At 55.5% G+C, this 15,773-nt stretch overlaps 1 protein-coding gene across 6 annotated transcripts in view; it reads right to left on the minus strand.

The window, feature by feature from the left end:
* Positions 1-15,740, minus strand: part of DOCK6 (dedicator of cytokinesis 6) — a 41,858-nt gene extending 26,118 nt beyond the window's left edge. For all 6 annotated transcript variants that reach the window (XR_004385728.1, XM_032884051.1, XM_032884050.1 and 3 more), the window contains exons 1-14: positions 15,675-15,740; positions 8,819-8,906; positions 8,093-8,268; positions 7,755-7,823; positions 7,412-7,541; positions 6,345-6,557; positions 4,196-4,281; positions 2,800-2,866; positions 2,549-2,698; positions 1,604-1,684; positions 1,330-1,483; positions 1,044-1,171; positions 843-936; positions 54-216 (exon numbers count right to left, since the gene is read on the minus strand). Coding sequence is in view for 5 of the 6 variants with exons in the window: in XM_032884051.1 (XP_032739942.1) it covers positions 54-216; positions 843-936; positions 1,044-1,171; positions 1,330-1,483; positions 1,604-1,684; positions 2,549-2,698; positions 2,800-2,866; positions 4,196-4,281; positions 6,345-6,557; positions 7,412-7,541; positions 7,755-7,823; positions 8,093-8,268; positions 8,819-8,906; positions 15,675-15,718 (1,643 nt within the window). In the remaining variant the exon portion in view is untranslated. The remainder of the gene's footprint in view (positions 1-53; positions 217-842; positions 937-1,043; positions 1,172-1,329; positions 1,484-1,603; positions 1,685-2,548; positions 2,699-2,799; positions 2,867-4,195; positions 4,282-6,344; positions 6,558-7,411; positions 7,542-7,754; positions 7,824-8,092; positions 8,269-8,818; positions 8,907-15,674) is intronic.
* Between the last annotated feature and the right edge of the window lie 33 nt (positions 15,741-15,773).

Raw genomic sequence — 15,773 nt, forward strand, 5'->3', positions numbered from 1 at the left:
GAGGCCACGACTATCCCTCATTCAAATGCCCAGCTGGGCCTCAGGGGCTGTACCTGTAGCTCGTGTGGGGGGCATAGACCTCACGGGCAGGGAACTCCAGGATCTCCTTGGTGGGCCGGCCTCTGGGGTCTGGGTAGGGCTTGACATGAAGCAGCTCCGGGGAGAGGCAGAAGTGTGGATTCTCAGGGGCCGGGGAAATGTCGATCTTGAGCTGGGCTGGAGAGAGAGGGGAGTGTTTGCAAGGGCCTGGGAGCTTCCAACCCCGGCCCCACCCTCTGGGCTTTAGGGCGGGGGCTCTGATGTCTCCATGATGCCCTCTAGTGGCTGTCCTTCAGGAGCTAAGGCCAGAAGTCACCCCTGCTTGCTGTATCTTGCCTCCACATTTGATCAGCTCCACCCTCGGGACCCACGTCCCCACTGACACCGTGTCCTCCATCTCACCCACTGTCTTATGTTTCTTGTCTGTGACGCCCATTAAAGATCCAATCCCTGGGGCGCCTGGGTGGCTCAGTCGTTAGGGGTCTGCCTTCAGCTCAGGTCACGATCCCGAGACCGAGACCGAGACCAAGACCGAGACCGAGTAGTGCATGGGGCTCCCTGCTCTGTGGGAAGCCTGCTTCTCCCTCTCCCACTCCCCCTGCTTGTGTTCCCTCTCTCGCTGTGTCTATCAAATAAATAAATAAAATCTTAAAAAAGAAAAAAGATCCACCCCTAACGTCAGGGGATTTATGCATCACGGTCACCAGCGGGTCCCCGGGGCCTGGCCCAGCAGGTCCTCAGGGTGGGTTTGCTGAGCCACTGCATGGAAGGGCAAGCTTTCATTTACGGGGCACACCACGCACCAGTCACGGGCCGCAGGCGCCGCAGGAGAGAAGACGGGCGCCGCATGTCAGCCAGGAACTTGAACAGGTCCTCATCACTGAGCCGCTCGGCCTCCTGCACAGGACATACCCACGTAAACTGGGTCCCTGGGTCCCGTGTACCCACAGTGGGGTAACGATCTGTCCCTGGGAAACCCTCCCCCAGCCCCACGGCCATGACACCTGCTTAAAGAAGTTGGTGACAGTCAGCGTGGCTGGGCGGAATCCGGAGAAGCTGCAGGTGTCATCCCCACTACTTGTCCGATCTTGGGGTCCACGCCGGCGGCGGTCAGTCCAGGCAGGTCTGCGCTCTAGGGGAGGCAGTGATGGTGATGGAGGGGGCGGAGATGAAAGGGAGGCGGGGAAGGCCAGAGGGACAGAAAGAGTCAACCTTGTACCAAGTCCGGCCAGCAGAGGGCGCGCCCTCTCCAGTAGCCCCTCCCCTGACTGGTCAGCCCCGCCTCCTCACCTCCCTCGGAGTCGGAGTCCCGGTCCGGATGCCCCGCACTGCTCACGATGTTGGCCAGGTGGACCGCGGTCCAGGCGAAGGGCATGCGGTAGCGGCCCAGGCGGGTGCAGAACTGCTCGGCCGCCAGGCGCAGCTTCTCCAGCTTCTCTTTGTTCTGTGGGGGAGAACCCACCCCCAGCACACCCCACAAGCTCAGTGCCCCAGACCTACGGATCCCAGGATATGTTCTGCTCAGTGACCCCTTCACCACCTCACTCAGCCTCCATATGCTTACCTTGGCCGTGTCCACCTCCTTCATCACCATGTAGGGCTCGCAGCACTCGCTGATGTCCCCCTGCTGCAATACTTTCTCCAGCTGAGGGGCAGGCAGGATCGTGAGGCGCTGCTGGGACCCCAATCCCACCCCATTTCCAACTGTCTGGCCCCCTCGTCGGTCCTCAGACACTCCATCCAGCTAGGGCTCTCGCTCCAACACTCTGGCTCCCACTGTCCTCGGGATTGAGCGCTAGCCATTGGATTGCCCAGCCAGCTGCTCCCTCCCCCACCCTTTGAGCCCACTCCAAACCCAAGTCTCCATATTTTCTCTACATTTATATTTTTGTTAGTATACAAAGAGGCTACTCCAAGCATGGCCGGAGGCCAATCCTACCACTCGCGGGCTGTGGGAGCCTAAATAGGTCCCTAACCTATTCTGTACCTCAGTTTTCCCCATCTGTAAAATGGAGGCCATGGCAACCCCCACCTCCTGAGGCTGCTGTGAGGTTAAAGGTGGGAATCTCTGTGTAGTCTGACTGACCGTGAGCAGTGCCTGCCTGCAGGTCAATGTCTCTAATGTAACCGAACTGAATGTCTGGGGGAAGGAAATTTGAGCTCAGTCCTAGAACTAGAAAATCTCACACAAATGTGCCAACTAGGTCTTTCTTCCCCTAATAAACTGAAAAACTCTCAACTTAAAGAACATTCTAAATGTCCATTTGCACATGCCAGGCCGCCCACTCATGGGCCTCAGCTTAGCTATCGCTTCTCCACGGAAGCCCTCCATGATTTCTCATCACCTAGGTTGGGTCAGGAGCCTCCTCTGGGCTTGCCCCACTGCCTGTGCTTCCGTGACCAGACTTTATCACCCTTCTTGGTGACCTGCCCATCCTCTTCCATGAAAGCAGGGACCACACTTCTGGCGTTTACCATTATCACCCCCTGACCCAGCCCCAGCGGGCACCTTGATGACCAGGAAGATGTCAGGTGAAGGGTAGGTCACGGAGAAGATGGCAGAGCGGGCCAGGGTGGAGATGGCAGGGTGGGTGCCATGGGCCCGCAGCAGCCCCTTCATGGAGTCCGAGTTCAGGTCAAAGTAGAAGTTTTCTGAGATCTGGGGACACGAAAGGCAGCTGGGCCACCACCTCCAGGAAGCCCACTGCCCTGCAACAAGGAGGAAGGTTGGGGTAGGAAAGGGAAGAAAGGGGCTCCTACCTTCTTTTTCTCCCGCACATCGTACAGGGCCAAGATGCCAAAGATGGGCTCAATTTCGATCTCAAACCTACAGTGAATGGGGACTTCCTGGCAGAGGCCGTCCCTAACACTCCCACCACCCACACACCCCACTCCCTCTTGAGACCCAGCCCAGACATGGTGCATTGTGATGGTGGTGGGGACTAATTTCCATTGGGCCACACAAAATTCCTACTGAAGGGCTTGCAGGAAAGGCCTGACCCATTTTGCAAAAGGGGAAACTGAGGCACAGAGAGCCTCCCCCCACCCTCAGCCATATAACTCCCACAGAGCCCTTCCCCTGAAACTATGCCCCTTGTTTAGCTGATATAAGAGAAGCTTTTGGCACAACAATGCCCCCAATCTTGAAGTTCTCAACTCCTGGGCTTTCCTGCCCCCCTTTCTGGGGTGTCCTCTGCCTCCCTGTGCTGAGTCCCATCTTCACTCACCTGACAGTCCCTGTAACCACCTCCCCATCTCACTCTGCCCTGCTATCCCCCACTCATCCTGCAAGTCCTAAGGAAAGCATCTTAAAACTTACAATTTGAGGCTCCCCAGTGTGCCCAGAACAAAATTCTACATGGTCCAGCCCTGCCTACCCCTTGGCCTCATTTTTCCCTCTTCAGACACATCTCAGGCTTTGGGTATGTCATGTCCCCCCACCTAGAGAGCCCTGTGTGGTCATCCCACGGTTACATGTCCTGTACATAGTAGGTGCTCAATGAGTGTTTGTTGAATGACTGGATACTTGCAGAGCTGGTTCCCATCCCTAGTGCTTGGGGCAGGCAGCCCACCCGGGCCTCAGGCCAGAGCAGGGCCTCCCTTTCCTGCCCCCATCCAGGCAGGAACTCAGGGTGGGGAGGGGAGGGGCTGGGCTTAGGTCCAAGGCCACATCCTGTTCAACTCCATTCCCACGCACTTCTGGCTGCTCCCAGGGACTGATGCGGAGAGGGCCTTGGGCAGCTGGAAGCCAGGTCCAGGGTCACCAGCGCCCCCTCCAGCCTGGGTCCTAGCAGAGCGAGGGCCAGATTCTGACCTCCCAAGTCATGTGATCCCGGGCACAATGACTGCCGCTCTGTGCCTCAGTTTCCCCCCACCTGTGCCTGTCTCACAACGTCGTGAAGATGAGGGGTAATGCATGTGAAGGGCTGAGAACAGAGCCTGGCACACAGTTGGTGCTTAAGGCCTGGTGGCTTTGAAGAACGAGAAAAGGAAGTCTTATTTCCCACCTAAAAGTGCCTGGATGGCCTCATCGGTCTCAGGGCCGCACAAAGTCATGGCCTGGCTTGGGCGGTGAGCGCCCAGTGCACGTAAGCACCGGAACATACGTGGGGCCTCACACGTCTGAAGGGAGGGGTGGGGCAGCATGCACACTCACTTCAGCGACAGACACTTGACCAGGATCCTCTGTCCAAAGTGTTCACGGGGCGGCTCCGGGCGGCTGCAGCGTTCCACGGCCTCGTCCTGCCAAGAGCCAGGGAGGGCAGCTGGGACACATCCTTCAAGAAGGGCTTGGAATGCGTGGCGTGAGACCAGCTCTACCCCCAGCCTGACTTAAGTTTCTTGCAGCTCCTTGTCTCTGTGCTTTGGTGTACACTAGTCCCCCTGCCTGGAAGCCCCTCCTTCTCCCTTTGCCCTGTTCAGGTCACAGCTTAGCTGGCACTTCCTCCAGGAAGCCCTCCCTGACTTCCTGAGGCCTGAGCAGGCTCCTCATCCAGGTGCTCTCCATGCCCTATTGCAAAGGGCCACATGGCTGGGACCCAGAGGGCCACGTGAAGGCCAATATTCGGCAACTCACTGCGGCACCACTCGGCCTGGGTTGCGATTTCTTGGTAGGAGGGCCTCTCCCCCACTACACTGTAAGCTCTGAAGGCGAGGAGGACCAAGTCTATCCTGTTCATGGCTGTACCTCCAAGTCTTGCCATGCATGTTGGTCAAATAAGTACAGAGGTACACAGTAGGTACCTACTAAGAGGTGGTTAGATAAACGTAGCTATCTACAGAAAACATTTGATTAAGGCTGACTGGACATACAGAGGGATATATTCTAGGCCCCCAGTAAGTATGGATTGAATAAACATATGGGTATACAGCAAGCACTCAATAAATGGCTGAATGAAAACAGCGGTCTCCAATAAAAGTTGGCTGGGTAGGGGTGCCTGGCTGGCTAAGTTGGTAGAGCCCATGATCCTTGATCTCAGAGTTGTGTGTTCAAGCTCCGTGTTGGGCACAGACATTACTTTAAAAAAACTTGGTTGGGTAAACGTAAGTACTCAAGATATTTGAGTTGCTTCAATGTTGTTTGATTAAATAAAGGATTATACAATAGGCACATAATTAATGTTGGTTGACCAGAGTAGTATATAATAGGTGCCCCCAAAATGCTAGTGGATAAATACAGGAGTGTATATAAAATAAAATCTACTGGGTCCAAGTCCCTATTCCGCTGTGTCGGGTATACTTGGGCCCAAGCTTAAGCTTGTCAAATAAACCCTCATGTGATTGCAAAAAATAAATAAATAAATAAATAAATAAAATAAAATCTACTGGATAAAAGCATAGAGCAGGGGTGCCTGGGTGGCTCAGTGGGTTAAAGCCTCTGTCTTTGGCTCAGGTCATGATCCTGGTGTCCTGGGATTGAGCCCTGCATCGGGCTCTCTGCTCTGTGGGGAGCCTGCTTCCTCTTCTCTCTCTGCCTGCCTCTCTGCCTACTTGTGATTTCTGTCAAATAAATAAATAAAATCTTAAAAAAAAAAAAAAAGCACAGAGTATATACTAGGTGTCCAATAAATGTTATATGGGTCAATATAGGCATATATAGGAGGTTCTCAATTAATATCAGTTGATTAAGTTGTTTGATTAAGGAGACTATACACACGCATACATTAAGTATCAGTCGAAAGACTACAGGAGTATACGCTAGGTATCTAGGGGCGCCTGGATGGCTCAGAGGGTTAAAGCCTCTGCCTTCGGCTCAGGTCATGATCCCAGGGTTCTGGGATGGAGCCCCGCATCAGGCTCCCTGCAGAGCAGAGAGCTTCCTCCTGCTTCCTCCTCTCTCTCTCTGCCTGCCTCTCTGCCTACTTGTGATCTCTGTCTGTCAAATAAAAAAAAAAAAAACAAAACAAAAAAACGCTAGGTATCTAATAAACACTACTGGGATAAATCCAAGGGCATATAGTCGACATTCAATAAAAGGAACTGAATAAAAAAATGAGGTGTACAGGGGTGCGTGGGTGGCTCAGTTGGTTGAGCCTCCCACTCTTGATTTCGGTTCAGCTCAAGATCTCAGGGCTGTGGGATGGGCTCTGCACTCAGCGGGAGTCTACTTGAGATTCTCTCTCCCTCTCCCTCCGCCCCTCCCCTCTATGTGCACATGCGCTCTAATAAATAAATATCTTTAACCACCCCCAAACAAAAACAAAAGAAAAACCCCAGGGTATACAGTAGGCACCCAGCGAATGTTGTGGGGTACCATAGGGTCAGGTGCGTGGGTATGGGCCCCGGGTGGGCTTGTGGGCTCCCACCTCATCAGGTGCCGGGTAGAGGGCCAGCAGGGCGCGGGGCCGGTGCTGCCGCCGCGCAGCCTCGTTCCGCCGGTCCACATCCTCAGGGGCCGTGCGCTCTAGCAGCGAGGGTAGCAGTGAGTCAGCTGCCAAGTTCCTCAGGTCAAAGATGCTGGAGGCACCGCTGCTTCGCGGGGTGTCCTCTGGGGAGCCCGAGGAGTGCCGGGGGTCATCCTGCCGGTGGAGAAGGTACAAACACGGAGCGTCAGCTAAATGCACCTTCAATCCCGCTCCAGTGAGACTGTCCTCATGCCCAATCCATAGATGGGAAAGCTGAGGCGCGTGGGGCGGGCTCACCGTTACAAGGGTCACTTTAAGGCTTTGCTGAGACTCTTTCTAGAACCTTCTGCCTGGGAGGGGTGGCCCTCCTTTATTACCGTTCAGGGAGGCTACTCCTGGCACCAAGGTCAGGACATGTGTGGGCTGGGCGGGTGAGAACCTTCTGTGGGGCTTTGCTTACTGTCACCAGGGGAGGGAGAGTTTTTCCCAGTGGGACTGTCGCTGGCTCTGGGTATCCCGCCTGACCTCCCCGCCCCGACTCAGCTATATGGTCAGAGGCAGACCACCGTGGTCCAAACTCCGACTCAGCTCCGTGACCCTGTGTCCCTGAATCCAGCAGGAGGGGCCTCGGGAACCTCATCTCCATCCAAAAATAGTAACAATGGAAGCGATAACAATAATTCTCGGTAGGATTATTGTGGGCATAAAGTAGGAGCCCGGTGAATACTGGCTCAAGACCCAGTGGGCCTGTGAAGCTCCTCTAATCACCTTGCTGTGCCTCAGTTTATCTGCAAAATGGGTGTGGCCCTGCCTCCCAGGATAAAAGACGAGGACAAGTATAAAGCCTTGCGTACACGCTAAGCCCTTAATAAATGTGCATAATCATGACCCTGAACTTTTAGCTCACTGGGCTGACACATTTCCTTTCGGGTCCAAGGCCATTGGGGTCGCTTCCCGTCCCATGTGACCAAGAGCTGGGGCCAGAGCCCACACACACACCCCCACACACGTGCCCCGGGCTCCCTCACCGAGTCCTCTGGGCCGGACCTCTCATCCCCCGAAGTGTCCTGTTCAAAGACCTGGCGGGTGAAGCCCTTCTGCCGCTCTCGCTGGGTCTCCGCGGTGATGGGGCTGTATGCTGCACTCAGATGCTGGTACCTAGGAGGGAGCAGGGCTGGCTGGCGGCAGGGATCAAGGCACACCCACAGGTGCATGTGATGCCTGCACGGCCACCCGCCCTCCCTGTGACCCACCAGGAAAGTCCAGCTGCCCTTGCAGGGAGCGCGGGCAGATAAGCAGGAGGAGTGGCCCAAAGGGCTCAGACCTGGCCTCTCAACCCTCTGCCCAGAGCTGCCCCTGAGCCAGACCCACCTCCTGTGGGCGATGAGCCAATCCTCCGTGTACATCTCCACCGCAGCCCTCACCTGGGCATCCAGCTTTCTGTACAATATAAAATCAGGGTAAACAGAGGCAGGGCAAGAGTGTTCATCTTTCCAGTGGCCTGCGGGGGCGGGGGAGGCATGCCCGTCTGCCTGTTTTGGAGATGTGGAGATGGAAGCTCAGAGAGGGAGGGTAACTTGTCCAAGGTCACACAGCCAAGCCAGGAGTTGAACTGGGGGCTGTTGGGAGCTTGATGGAAAGAAGGTGTGGATGAGGAGCATGGAGGGAGATCGGGGTTATAGACGAGGAGGGCAGGGAGCTGAACCCACCCATCCTCGGGGATCCCAGGCTCCGTGGTCCGGCATTCCCGGGGCTGTAGCAGGAGCTCTAGGTCATCAGCTGGAAACTCAGCCAGGTCCCGGAGGGGCCCGGGCTCAGCGTCTGGTGGCCTGCTCAGGAGCACATCCTCGAAGTCCAGGGGCTCAATGACTTCAGTCAGTGGGACCTGGGTTGGAGCAAGGTGACTATGGGCCGTGCCCTGGGGGCTGAGGAGGGGCGAGGGGGTGGGAGCATGGGCTTGGGCTCGAGTAAGAGGGCGGTGGGAGCCATGGAGAATGTTGGAGCTGTGAGGAGCCAGGGAGGACAGTGACCTCAGACTCTCTACCCCTCCCCGCAGGGCTGCCCCGCCCCTCTTTCCAGGCAGGAAATCACACCCTGTGCCTGGAGGGGCAGGGTTAGGCTGGAAGGAAAGGCCAGCGCAGCAGAGAAAGACAATTGCTCAGGCCCCACTCCCTCTCCGCTGCAGCTGGGAGAACCTCCCATCCCCCCCCCAGAGTCTGGGTGGTCCCAGCAGCAGGAGGTGGGGTGACATCAGGTTGACCACCCACGGGGCTGCCACTGAGCACCCCCAACCGCTAGGCACTGCAGGAAGGGGACAACCCTTCCTACCCACAGGGAGAGAGGAGTGGGGACACTCCCACCCAGGCCAGGGAAGAGGGGAACCCCACATCTGCTAGAGAGCAGGGTCCTGGAGGGGGCACCCCCCAAACACATACCCCCAGGGAGCTGCTACTGCGCCGGCTGGAGTGGGGAGAGCCGCTGCGCTCCCGGGACACCTGCTTCCGCACCTCCGCAGCCACCGTCCTGAGGGGACAGGGGAAGGGGTCACTGAGGACATGACAACTTGGGCAGTGGGGCCCTGAGAACTTCACTTCAGGCCCATAAATTCATCCTCAGAGAGGAAAATCCTGGTCATGGAAGGGAAAACCCCAAGCCACGGACTGGGAGAACCCTGGGTTCAGGATCTGCAGATCTCAGGCTTGGGGTCCCAGGGCTGTGGCTGATACAGAGATCCCAGGACCCACCCCCCAAGCTGGGCCTGGGGCCCTTCCAACCCCCACCAAGCACAGATGGAAGGATTTGGTCCCTGCAGGGCATGAGGGTCACAAATCCTTCTTTATCCCAGATGCCCAGCCTAGGTCCGAGTCCGACTGGCCTTCCCCCTTGTCCCTGCCTTGGTTTCCTCATCTGGGGACCTCTACCCACCCTACCTTCCATCCAGAATATGTGTCCCTTCCTTGCTATGGGGTTTTGGGCAAGTTACTCCTGCCTCTGAGACTCAGTTTACCCAACTGTACTTAAAGTGACCTCACGAGCCTTGCAGTGGGGAGCCGAGCAGGGGGCTTGGCGTTAGGGGGGCACTCCGTACCTCATTCTCAGGGAGCCAGAGACCAGGCTGAGCACGTGTTAAGAGGCCAGCATGACTCACAGAGCACACCCAGTAGCCAAAATCTGGGCTGTGGCTTTCCTGGGCCACCTGCATCTGTGCTGGTCTTGCAATTCAGGGAGGAGGAGGCTGAAGAGGTAAGACCCACAGTGGAGGGGGCCAGCAGAGGAAACTGGGACTTGGTACCCCCAGGCCCTCAATTCCTTCCACTGAGCTTGGAAGGAGGGGAAAGAGAGAGAGAGCTGCACTGTTATTTGGAGAAGAGGATCCCAGGCAAAGGATACAGCAAGTGCAAAGATCCTGTGGCCAGGCTCTGTGCTCGGAGCATGGAGATTCCCGCTTCCCCGGGTCTCTATGACAGCAGGAATAGGGCTATGTGGTCCCCACGGAGGCCCAAACACCAGCATCCCCCACCCCCAGGAGGTACCCAATACATTTTTCTTAGGAAACAAATCCCTCCCAATTTCCCTCCTGGTTCAACTTGCCTAAATCCATCGTGAGTTAGAAGTCCCAGACCTTTAAGCTGTGTGGCTCTGGGCAGGTAGGCTACCCCTTCTGGGCTTCAATCCCTCTTAAAATTGAGAAGGCAACTGTCTGGGTGTTTGGGTATTATTCCCTTCCATTTTCCACTTTTCTGTGTGCTTGGAAGTTTCATAATGAAAAGTTGTAACCCCCCCTCAAAAGTGCTATGCTGACTGCAAACCACGGACCATGGATGAAATTAATGTGTGTGGTGCGCTCAGGGGAAGACAGGTCAGGGTCGGGGAGACTGGGGCTAAGGCGGGTCATCTGGAAGCCTCTGAAGTCAAACAAAACTTGACCATGACCCTGATCCAACGTGGGGGCCTCCAGCTGAGACCTCAGCCTCATTCTTCTGCCTCTGTATTCTATTTACTTCCTCTCTCAACTGTCCCAGTCTTGCTTCTATTGTTTTGGGGGTCTGGGGCGAGTGAATGGAGGATCTTCCAGGAAATTCAAAGGGCGTCCCAAATAAGCTATTTGTCCTCAAATTCCCAAAGTTGGGGCTGCCTCCTCTGGAAGCCTGGGCACACAGGGTCTTGGGGGATGATTTATGAAAATGCCGGGACAGGGCACCCATCGGTGCCCTGGTCCCAGCTGTTCTGCAGTTGCGGCCCCAGAGCAGGGAGAGGGGAGGAGGGAGGGCAGGGCCTCCCACTTCATTTTGTCTTTGGCCTTGGAGAGATGGCCCCTGAGTGGGAAAAGGCTAGGTCCTCGCCACTGTGGCCACAGGAGCCACTTTCCTGTGTCACCAGGCTCTGCAGTTGGACCTGGGCAAGCAGGGATGAGTGCCATCCCCTCTCTGGACCTCTGGGCTCAATGCGGTACTCACATCTTATCGAACTGTTCTGAGTTTAAGGCTTGGCACACAGTAAGTGCTCGATTAAGGCTTGCTGTCACTAAGTTGTCTTAAAAGGATCCTGGGAAACTGGAATTTCTGGCCTTGCTTTTTCTGCTGGGCCGGAAGGGGCCCAGGAGGTGAGCGAGGCTCAGAGAGGGGCAGGAGGCATCTGGGCTCACAGAGCTGAACGTGGTTAGGTGCCCAGAATCAAACCCCTGTGGGCCAGAAGTGAGTCTGTGCCCCCCCAGCACACGGTACTCCACATTGCCCATGACGGGAAGCAGGGCCAAGAACAGGGGTCCTAGAACCTATCTCTCCCATGTCCACACTTACCATCCCCCACAGTGGTCCCATGCAGCCTCCAGGTTTCAGGAGCACCCAAACAAAGACAATCCTTGGATCCCTTCTGGGTGGCAGCTGCCTCCTTTGCATGCCCATGTGGGGTCATGCAGGCATGTACCCTGAACATAACCTGCCCTCCTGCCATCTTCCCCAGCTCCCTAAGGGCAGCCTAAGGGCAGCCCTGCTCAGGACCCATGCCTGGGAGCCATCCCCACTTCCACTCTCCTTCTCATGCCCACATCAGATCTGCTTCAGACACCCCCAGGGAGCACATTTTTTAGAAGGAGGCAAAATGTGGGTCTAAATATACTGGTTTTCCTCAGGAAGTGATCTTGGGATTGCAATGAGAGAAACTGCTGAGATCAGGTGGTGGGTTAGAGCTACTAGGGAAACAAATCCTCCTAAGCTGAAAGTCAGCAATCCTATGGGACACTACACAGACACTCGGAGGGGAAAGATGAAGCAGTGGCATCACTGGGAATTCATGTGAGACTGCAGACCTCACCCCAAGGCTGGGCAGATTAACAGAGGTCTACACCCTCCAGGGGAGGAGGACAATAAAACCAGAAATGATAATGACATAAGGCTCTGATGCTATGTGTTCCCACTTGGATAAAAAAGTGAGGTAAGATGAGTCCATATAAAACCATGGAGATTTCTCTTTATATCCCACCCAAGCCCTCCTGGATTGGCTGCACATTTTAAAGACAAATGATCTGCCTGTCAGCAAGAGGAACTCTCATCTGCTGCTGGGGAAAGCCCTTTGGACAATCGTCTGGAATGACGGAGCAAAGTTGAAGATAAACCAGTCCAGCAATTCCACTCAGAGGCGTAGACACTCGGGATAAAACACGTGGCTGGGAATGTTCCTGGCAGCCCGGTCATGACAACCCCAAAGGAAAAGACGCACATGTTCCTTGACCAAAGACGGAGACAATGTGAGTGGGAGGAATAGTATGCAGCAATGAAAAAGGATGCACCCGGCCGCAGGCAATGGCTTAGGTGAGAGACTTGGGCCACACAAGCCTCGACACCCAACGTGATTCCATTGATGAGACGTTCTAAACAGGCAAGAGTAGCCCATGGCACAGAGGGACCCAGCTCAGCAGGAGACATCATAACTCAAGTGAGGAAGAGAGGGTAGCCACCATCAGTGTGCAGTTGGCTAAGGGACAGAACTAGGTGCAGATCAGGAGAGGCAGCTAGGTTGGGTGGCCCAGGAGATCGAGACTTCCTTTGTCTTGACCCGAGGGACTTTTCCCCTGACATTTGTTGTTTTATTGTTGTTGTTTTGTTTTTTAATTTTTTTTAAAGATTTTATTTATTTATTTGACAGACAGAGATCACAAGTAGGCAGAGAGGCAGGCAGAGTGAGGCAGGGGGAAGCAGGTGCCCCTTGTTTTTTAATTTTTAAAAAAAGAGTCTACTTATTTATTTGAGGGAGAGAATGAGAGAGAGAGAGAGAGAGAGAGAGAGAACATGAGCAGGGGGAGGGGCAGAGAGAGAAGCAGAGTCCCTGCTGAGTGAGGAGAACGATGCAGGGCTTGATCCCAGGAGTCTGGGATCATGACCTGAGCCAAAGGCAGACACTTAACCAGCTAAGCCCCCCAGATGCCCCTGCTTTTTTAATTCTTTTAAAAATAAACTCTACCCCCAGTGTGGGGCTCGAACCCATGACCCCGAGATCAAGAATCCCATGCTTCACTAACCGAGCCAGCCAGGTTGGTTCGGTTGGCTGAACCCTGGCATTGGTTCTATAACTACTCTTTAAACTTTGGACTTTTCTAGATGCATGTCAAATGTCACCATTATTTTAAAGGCAGAAAATAGTGGCGCCTGGGTGGCTCAGTTGGTTGAGCAACTGCCTTTGGCTCAAGTCGAGATCCTGGAGGCCCGGGTTCAGGTCCTGCATGGGGCTCCCTGCTCAGGAGGGATCTGCTTCTCCCTCTGACCCTCTCCCTCTCATGCTAACTCACTCTCATTCTCTCTCTCTCTCTCTCTCTCTCTCAAATACATAAAAAAATCTTTTTAAAAAATGAAGGTTGAAAATAATAATACGTGTGTGTGCTCAAGTTTGCAGATATATTTGGGGACAGGGGTGGGAGGGAGCCATTTCCTTGAAATCCCAGAGGCACCTTTGGAATTTGGTTAATACACGTCTCTGTCCTCCTACGCCTCCAACGAAGTCACTATTTCCTTGAGTGAAAAATGCCACCGGCCCCGCATCAGATACCGGGGGGTGGGGGGGAGGGGGTGGCGAGAGAAGATGCCACAATCAGATGCCTGGAAGAACGGGGGATACGTGAGGACAGGAAGAGTGACACGGTTGCTGAGACTGTTCTGAAGTCTGTGGCCCCACGCTTCTGGGCTCACTTCCCCACGAGAGATGCTCGACAGCCACCTAACCACTGTTGAGTCCCACTTTCCATAGTTATACCTATGTCGACAGGCTCTGGTGACACACAAATGGCATTTCCACTGGGAACAAGCCAGCCATAAACATACTGTGAGTGCTGGCCATTACTGCCATTCCATATTGTATTTTATTTGTGAAAAAATGAGCACATTATATCACTACAGTAATGTTTGTCCATGTTATTTACATTTATAAGAGTTTGTAGTTTTAAGTTGTCCCCCCAATCTTTTTTTTTTTTTTTAAGAATCTGTTCATTAGGAAACTGGGGGGCTGTTTAATATCCGGGTCAATATGGCACTGCGGAATGAATGACTGAATGATTGACTAGATGAATTCAGGCCCAGATCTGAGCATGTAGACACCTGGGTGTCCAACAGGCCGTTACGGAGGCCCTGGCAGAGGATGGCTGGAAGACTTGAACCTTTTGCTTGTGGTTCACTGGGGTCCCAGGAACATTCTCTGCTCTTCTTACCTTGGGCTCTATAGTATCTGTTCCCCAGGGCAGGACCCTAGGACCTCTCTTTTTTACTGGAGTGGAAGCCAGGAACCAAGAACACAGAGACTGAGTGGCAAAGAAACAGGTTCAGAGAAGCCAAAGGTCCAAGATAGAGAGGCAATTCGGGAACATAAAAATAAAAGAACATAAAAATTTCCCGACTGTTATGCTCCAGACACATGGTCACATGTGTGACCTCTGTTCAGAACTCCTCATGGCTCCCACCTCACTCAGGATACCAGTTAAGGTCTTCCCCACAACCCACAAGACCCTGAGGGATCTGCTCCAACTGTCCCCTTCCTCACTCTGCTCCAGACAGTCAGATGATTTATTTGTAAATACACTATGTCTGCTTCTGCCTCAGTGCCTTTGCACTTGCCCTTCCCCCATTTTGGGATTGCTTTTCCCCCACATATGGGCACAGATGCCTCCATCACCTCTTCGGAACTTTGCTCAAATGTCACCTTAGCATCCAGGCCTTCCTGATCTGCCTCCCATATCTAAAATGGTCCCCATCCTACCCATTTCCTTTCCTTACCATGTGTGTCCCCATAGCACTGGCACTTATCATTAATATATAATCTACTTGATTGTGCTACTCCTCTGTCTACCCCATTGTATCTGCCACCAAGGGTGGATCTTTCCTTGTGTCTCCATCAGGCCAGCTCTGGACGGACAGGGAGCTCTTTCACTTGGGCGTGGCCAGCACAAGCCCCCTGAGGAGAGGACCCGCCGGGGGGCCAACTCCGACTGGCCATGGAGGCAAAGACAGGGGAGAGACTCTTCAGCCCTGGTCTGACCTCCCCCTTCCAGGCTGAGTCTCTTACAATCTCCAGTGGCCACGGAAATGGATCCCCCAGCGCCTGGCGCCTGTCCCCTCCCCCGTCTGCCCACCAGCTGGTTGGGTCCCCAGCCCCCACTCCCTCCATTCAATCACCCATCCATCTCCAGCGCGTCCAGCCGGTGCTGGGAGAGCCTGAAGCAGGGCGGGGGGCGGGGGGCCATCCACAGCTGTCCCCTGCTCCCCAGACAGCTGGGCACGGGACCCTGGCAGTGGGGGAAGAGCACGGGAACCTTCCCGAGGGGCCTCCCAAGGCCTCCAAGAGTACCATCCCTGTTCCCAGATCCCGGCCCCAGGAGCATCCCAGCCCCGCACCAGGCAAGAGGATGGGTCGCCAAAGCCCCTCCTGCGCCCTAGCCCTCGGACTCGGGGACCCAGGAAGGACCCGGAGATGGCGAGGAACGCGGAGGGCTCCCGATACCTGCTCTCCCCGCGCCACCGCCTCCAGGAAGGCCCCCGGACACGCCCCCACGCGTCCCCCAGCGGCGCCCAGGGCGGACCTCCGCTCAGCCGCCATCGCACTCGCAGCCCCGCCGCGGCCCCAGCGGGGACCCCCGCCGCCCTCCCCGCCTCCCGCCGCCCCCGGACCCCGCCAGAGGAAGCGGGCCGGAGCCGGCGGAAGGGGCTTGAACGGTGAGGGGGACGCCGGGGCCGGGGAGGGCCGGGCCACCCCGGGGCGGGGCCCGGACACGTGCGGGTGTCCCCGGGAGGGGCCCGGCGGCCGAGCTACCTGTTGATCTTGTGCGCGAAGGCGCGGCGCTCGGCGGCCGCCATGGCGCCGCGCGGGTCCCGCCGATGCCGCCGCGCGCACCGTCCCCGCTGTGGTGGC

The sequence above is a fragment of the Lontra canadensis genome, unplaced genomic scaffold (assembly GCF_010015895.1).
Source record: "Lontra canadensis isolate GAN:19392208 unplaced genomic scaffold, GSC_riverotter_1.0 scaffold88, whole genome shotgun sequence".
Taxonomy (NCBI): Eukaryota; Metazoa; Chordata; class Mammalia; order Carnivora; family Mustelidae; genus Lontra; species Lontra canadensis.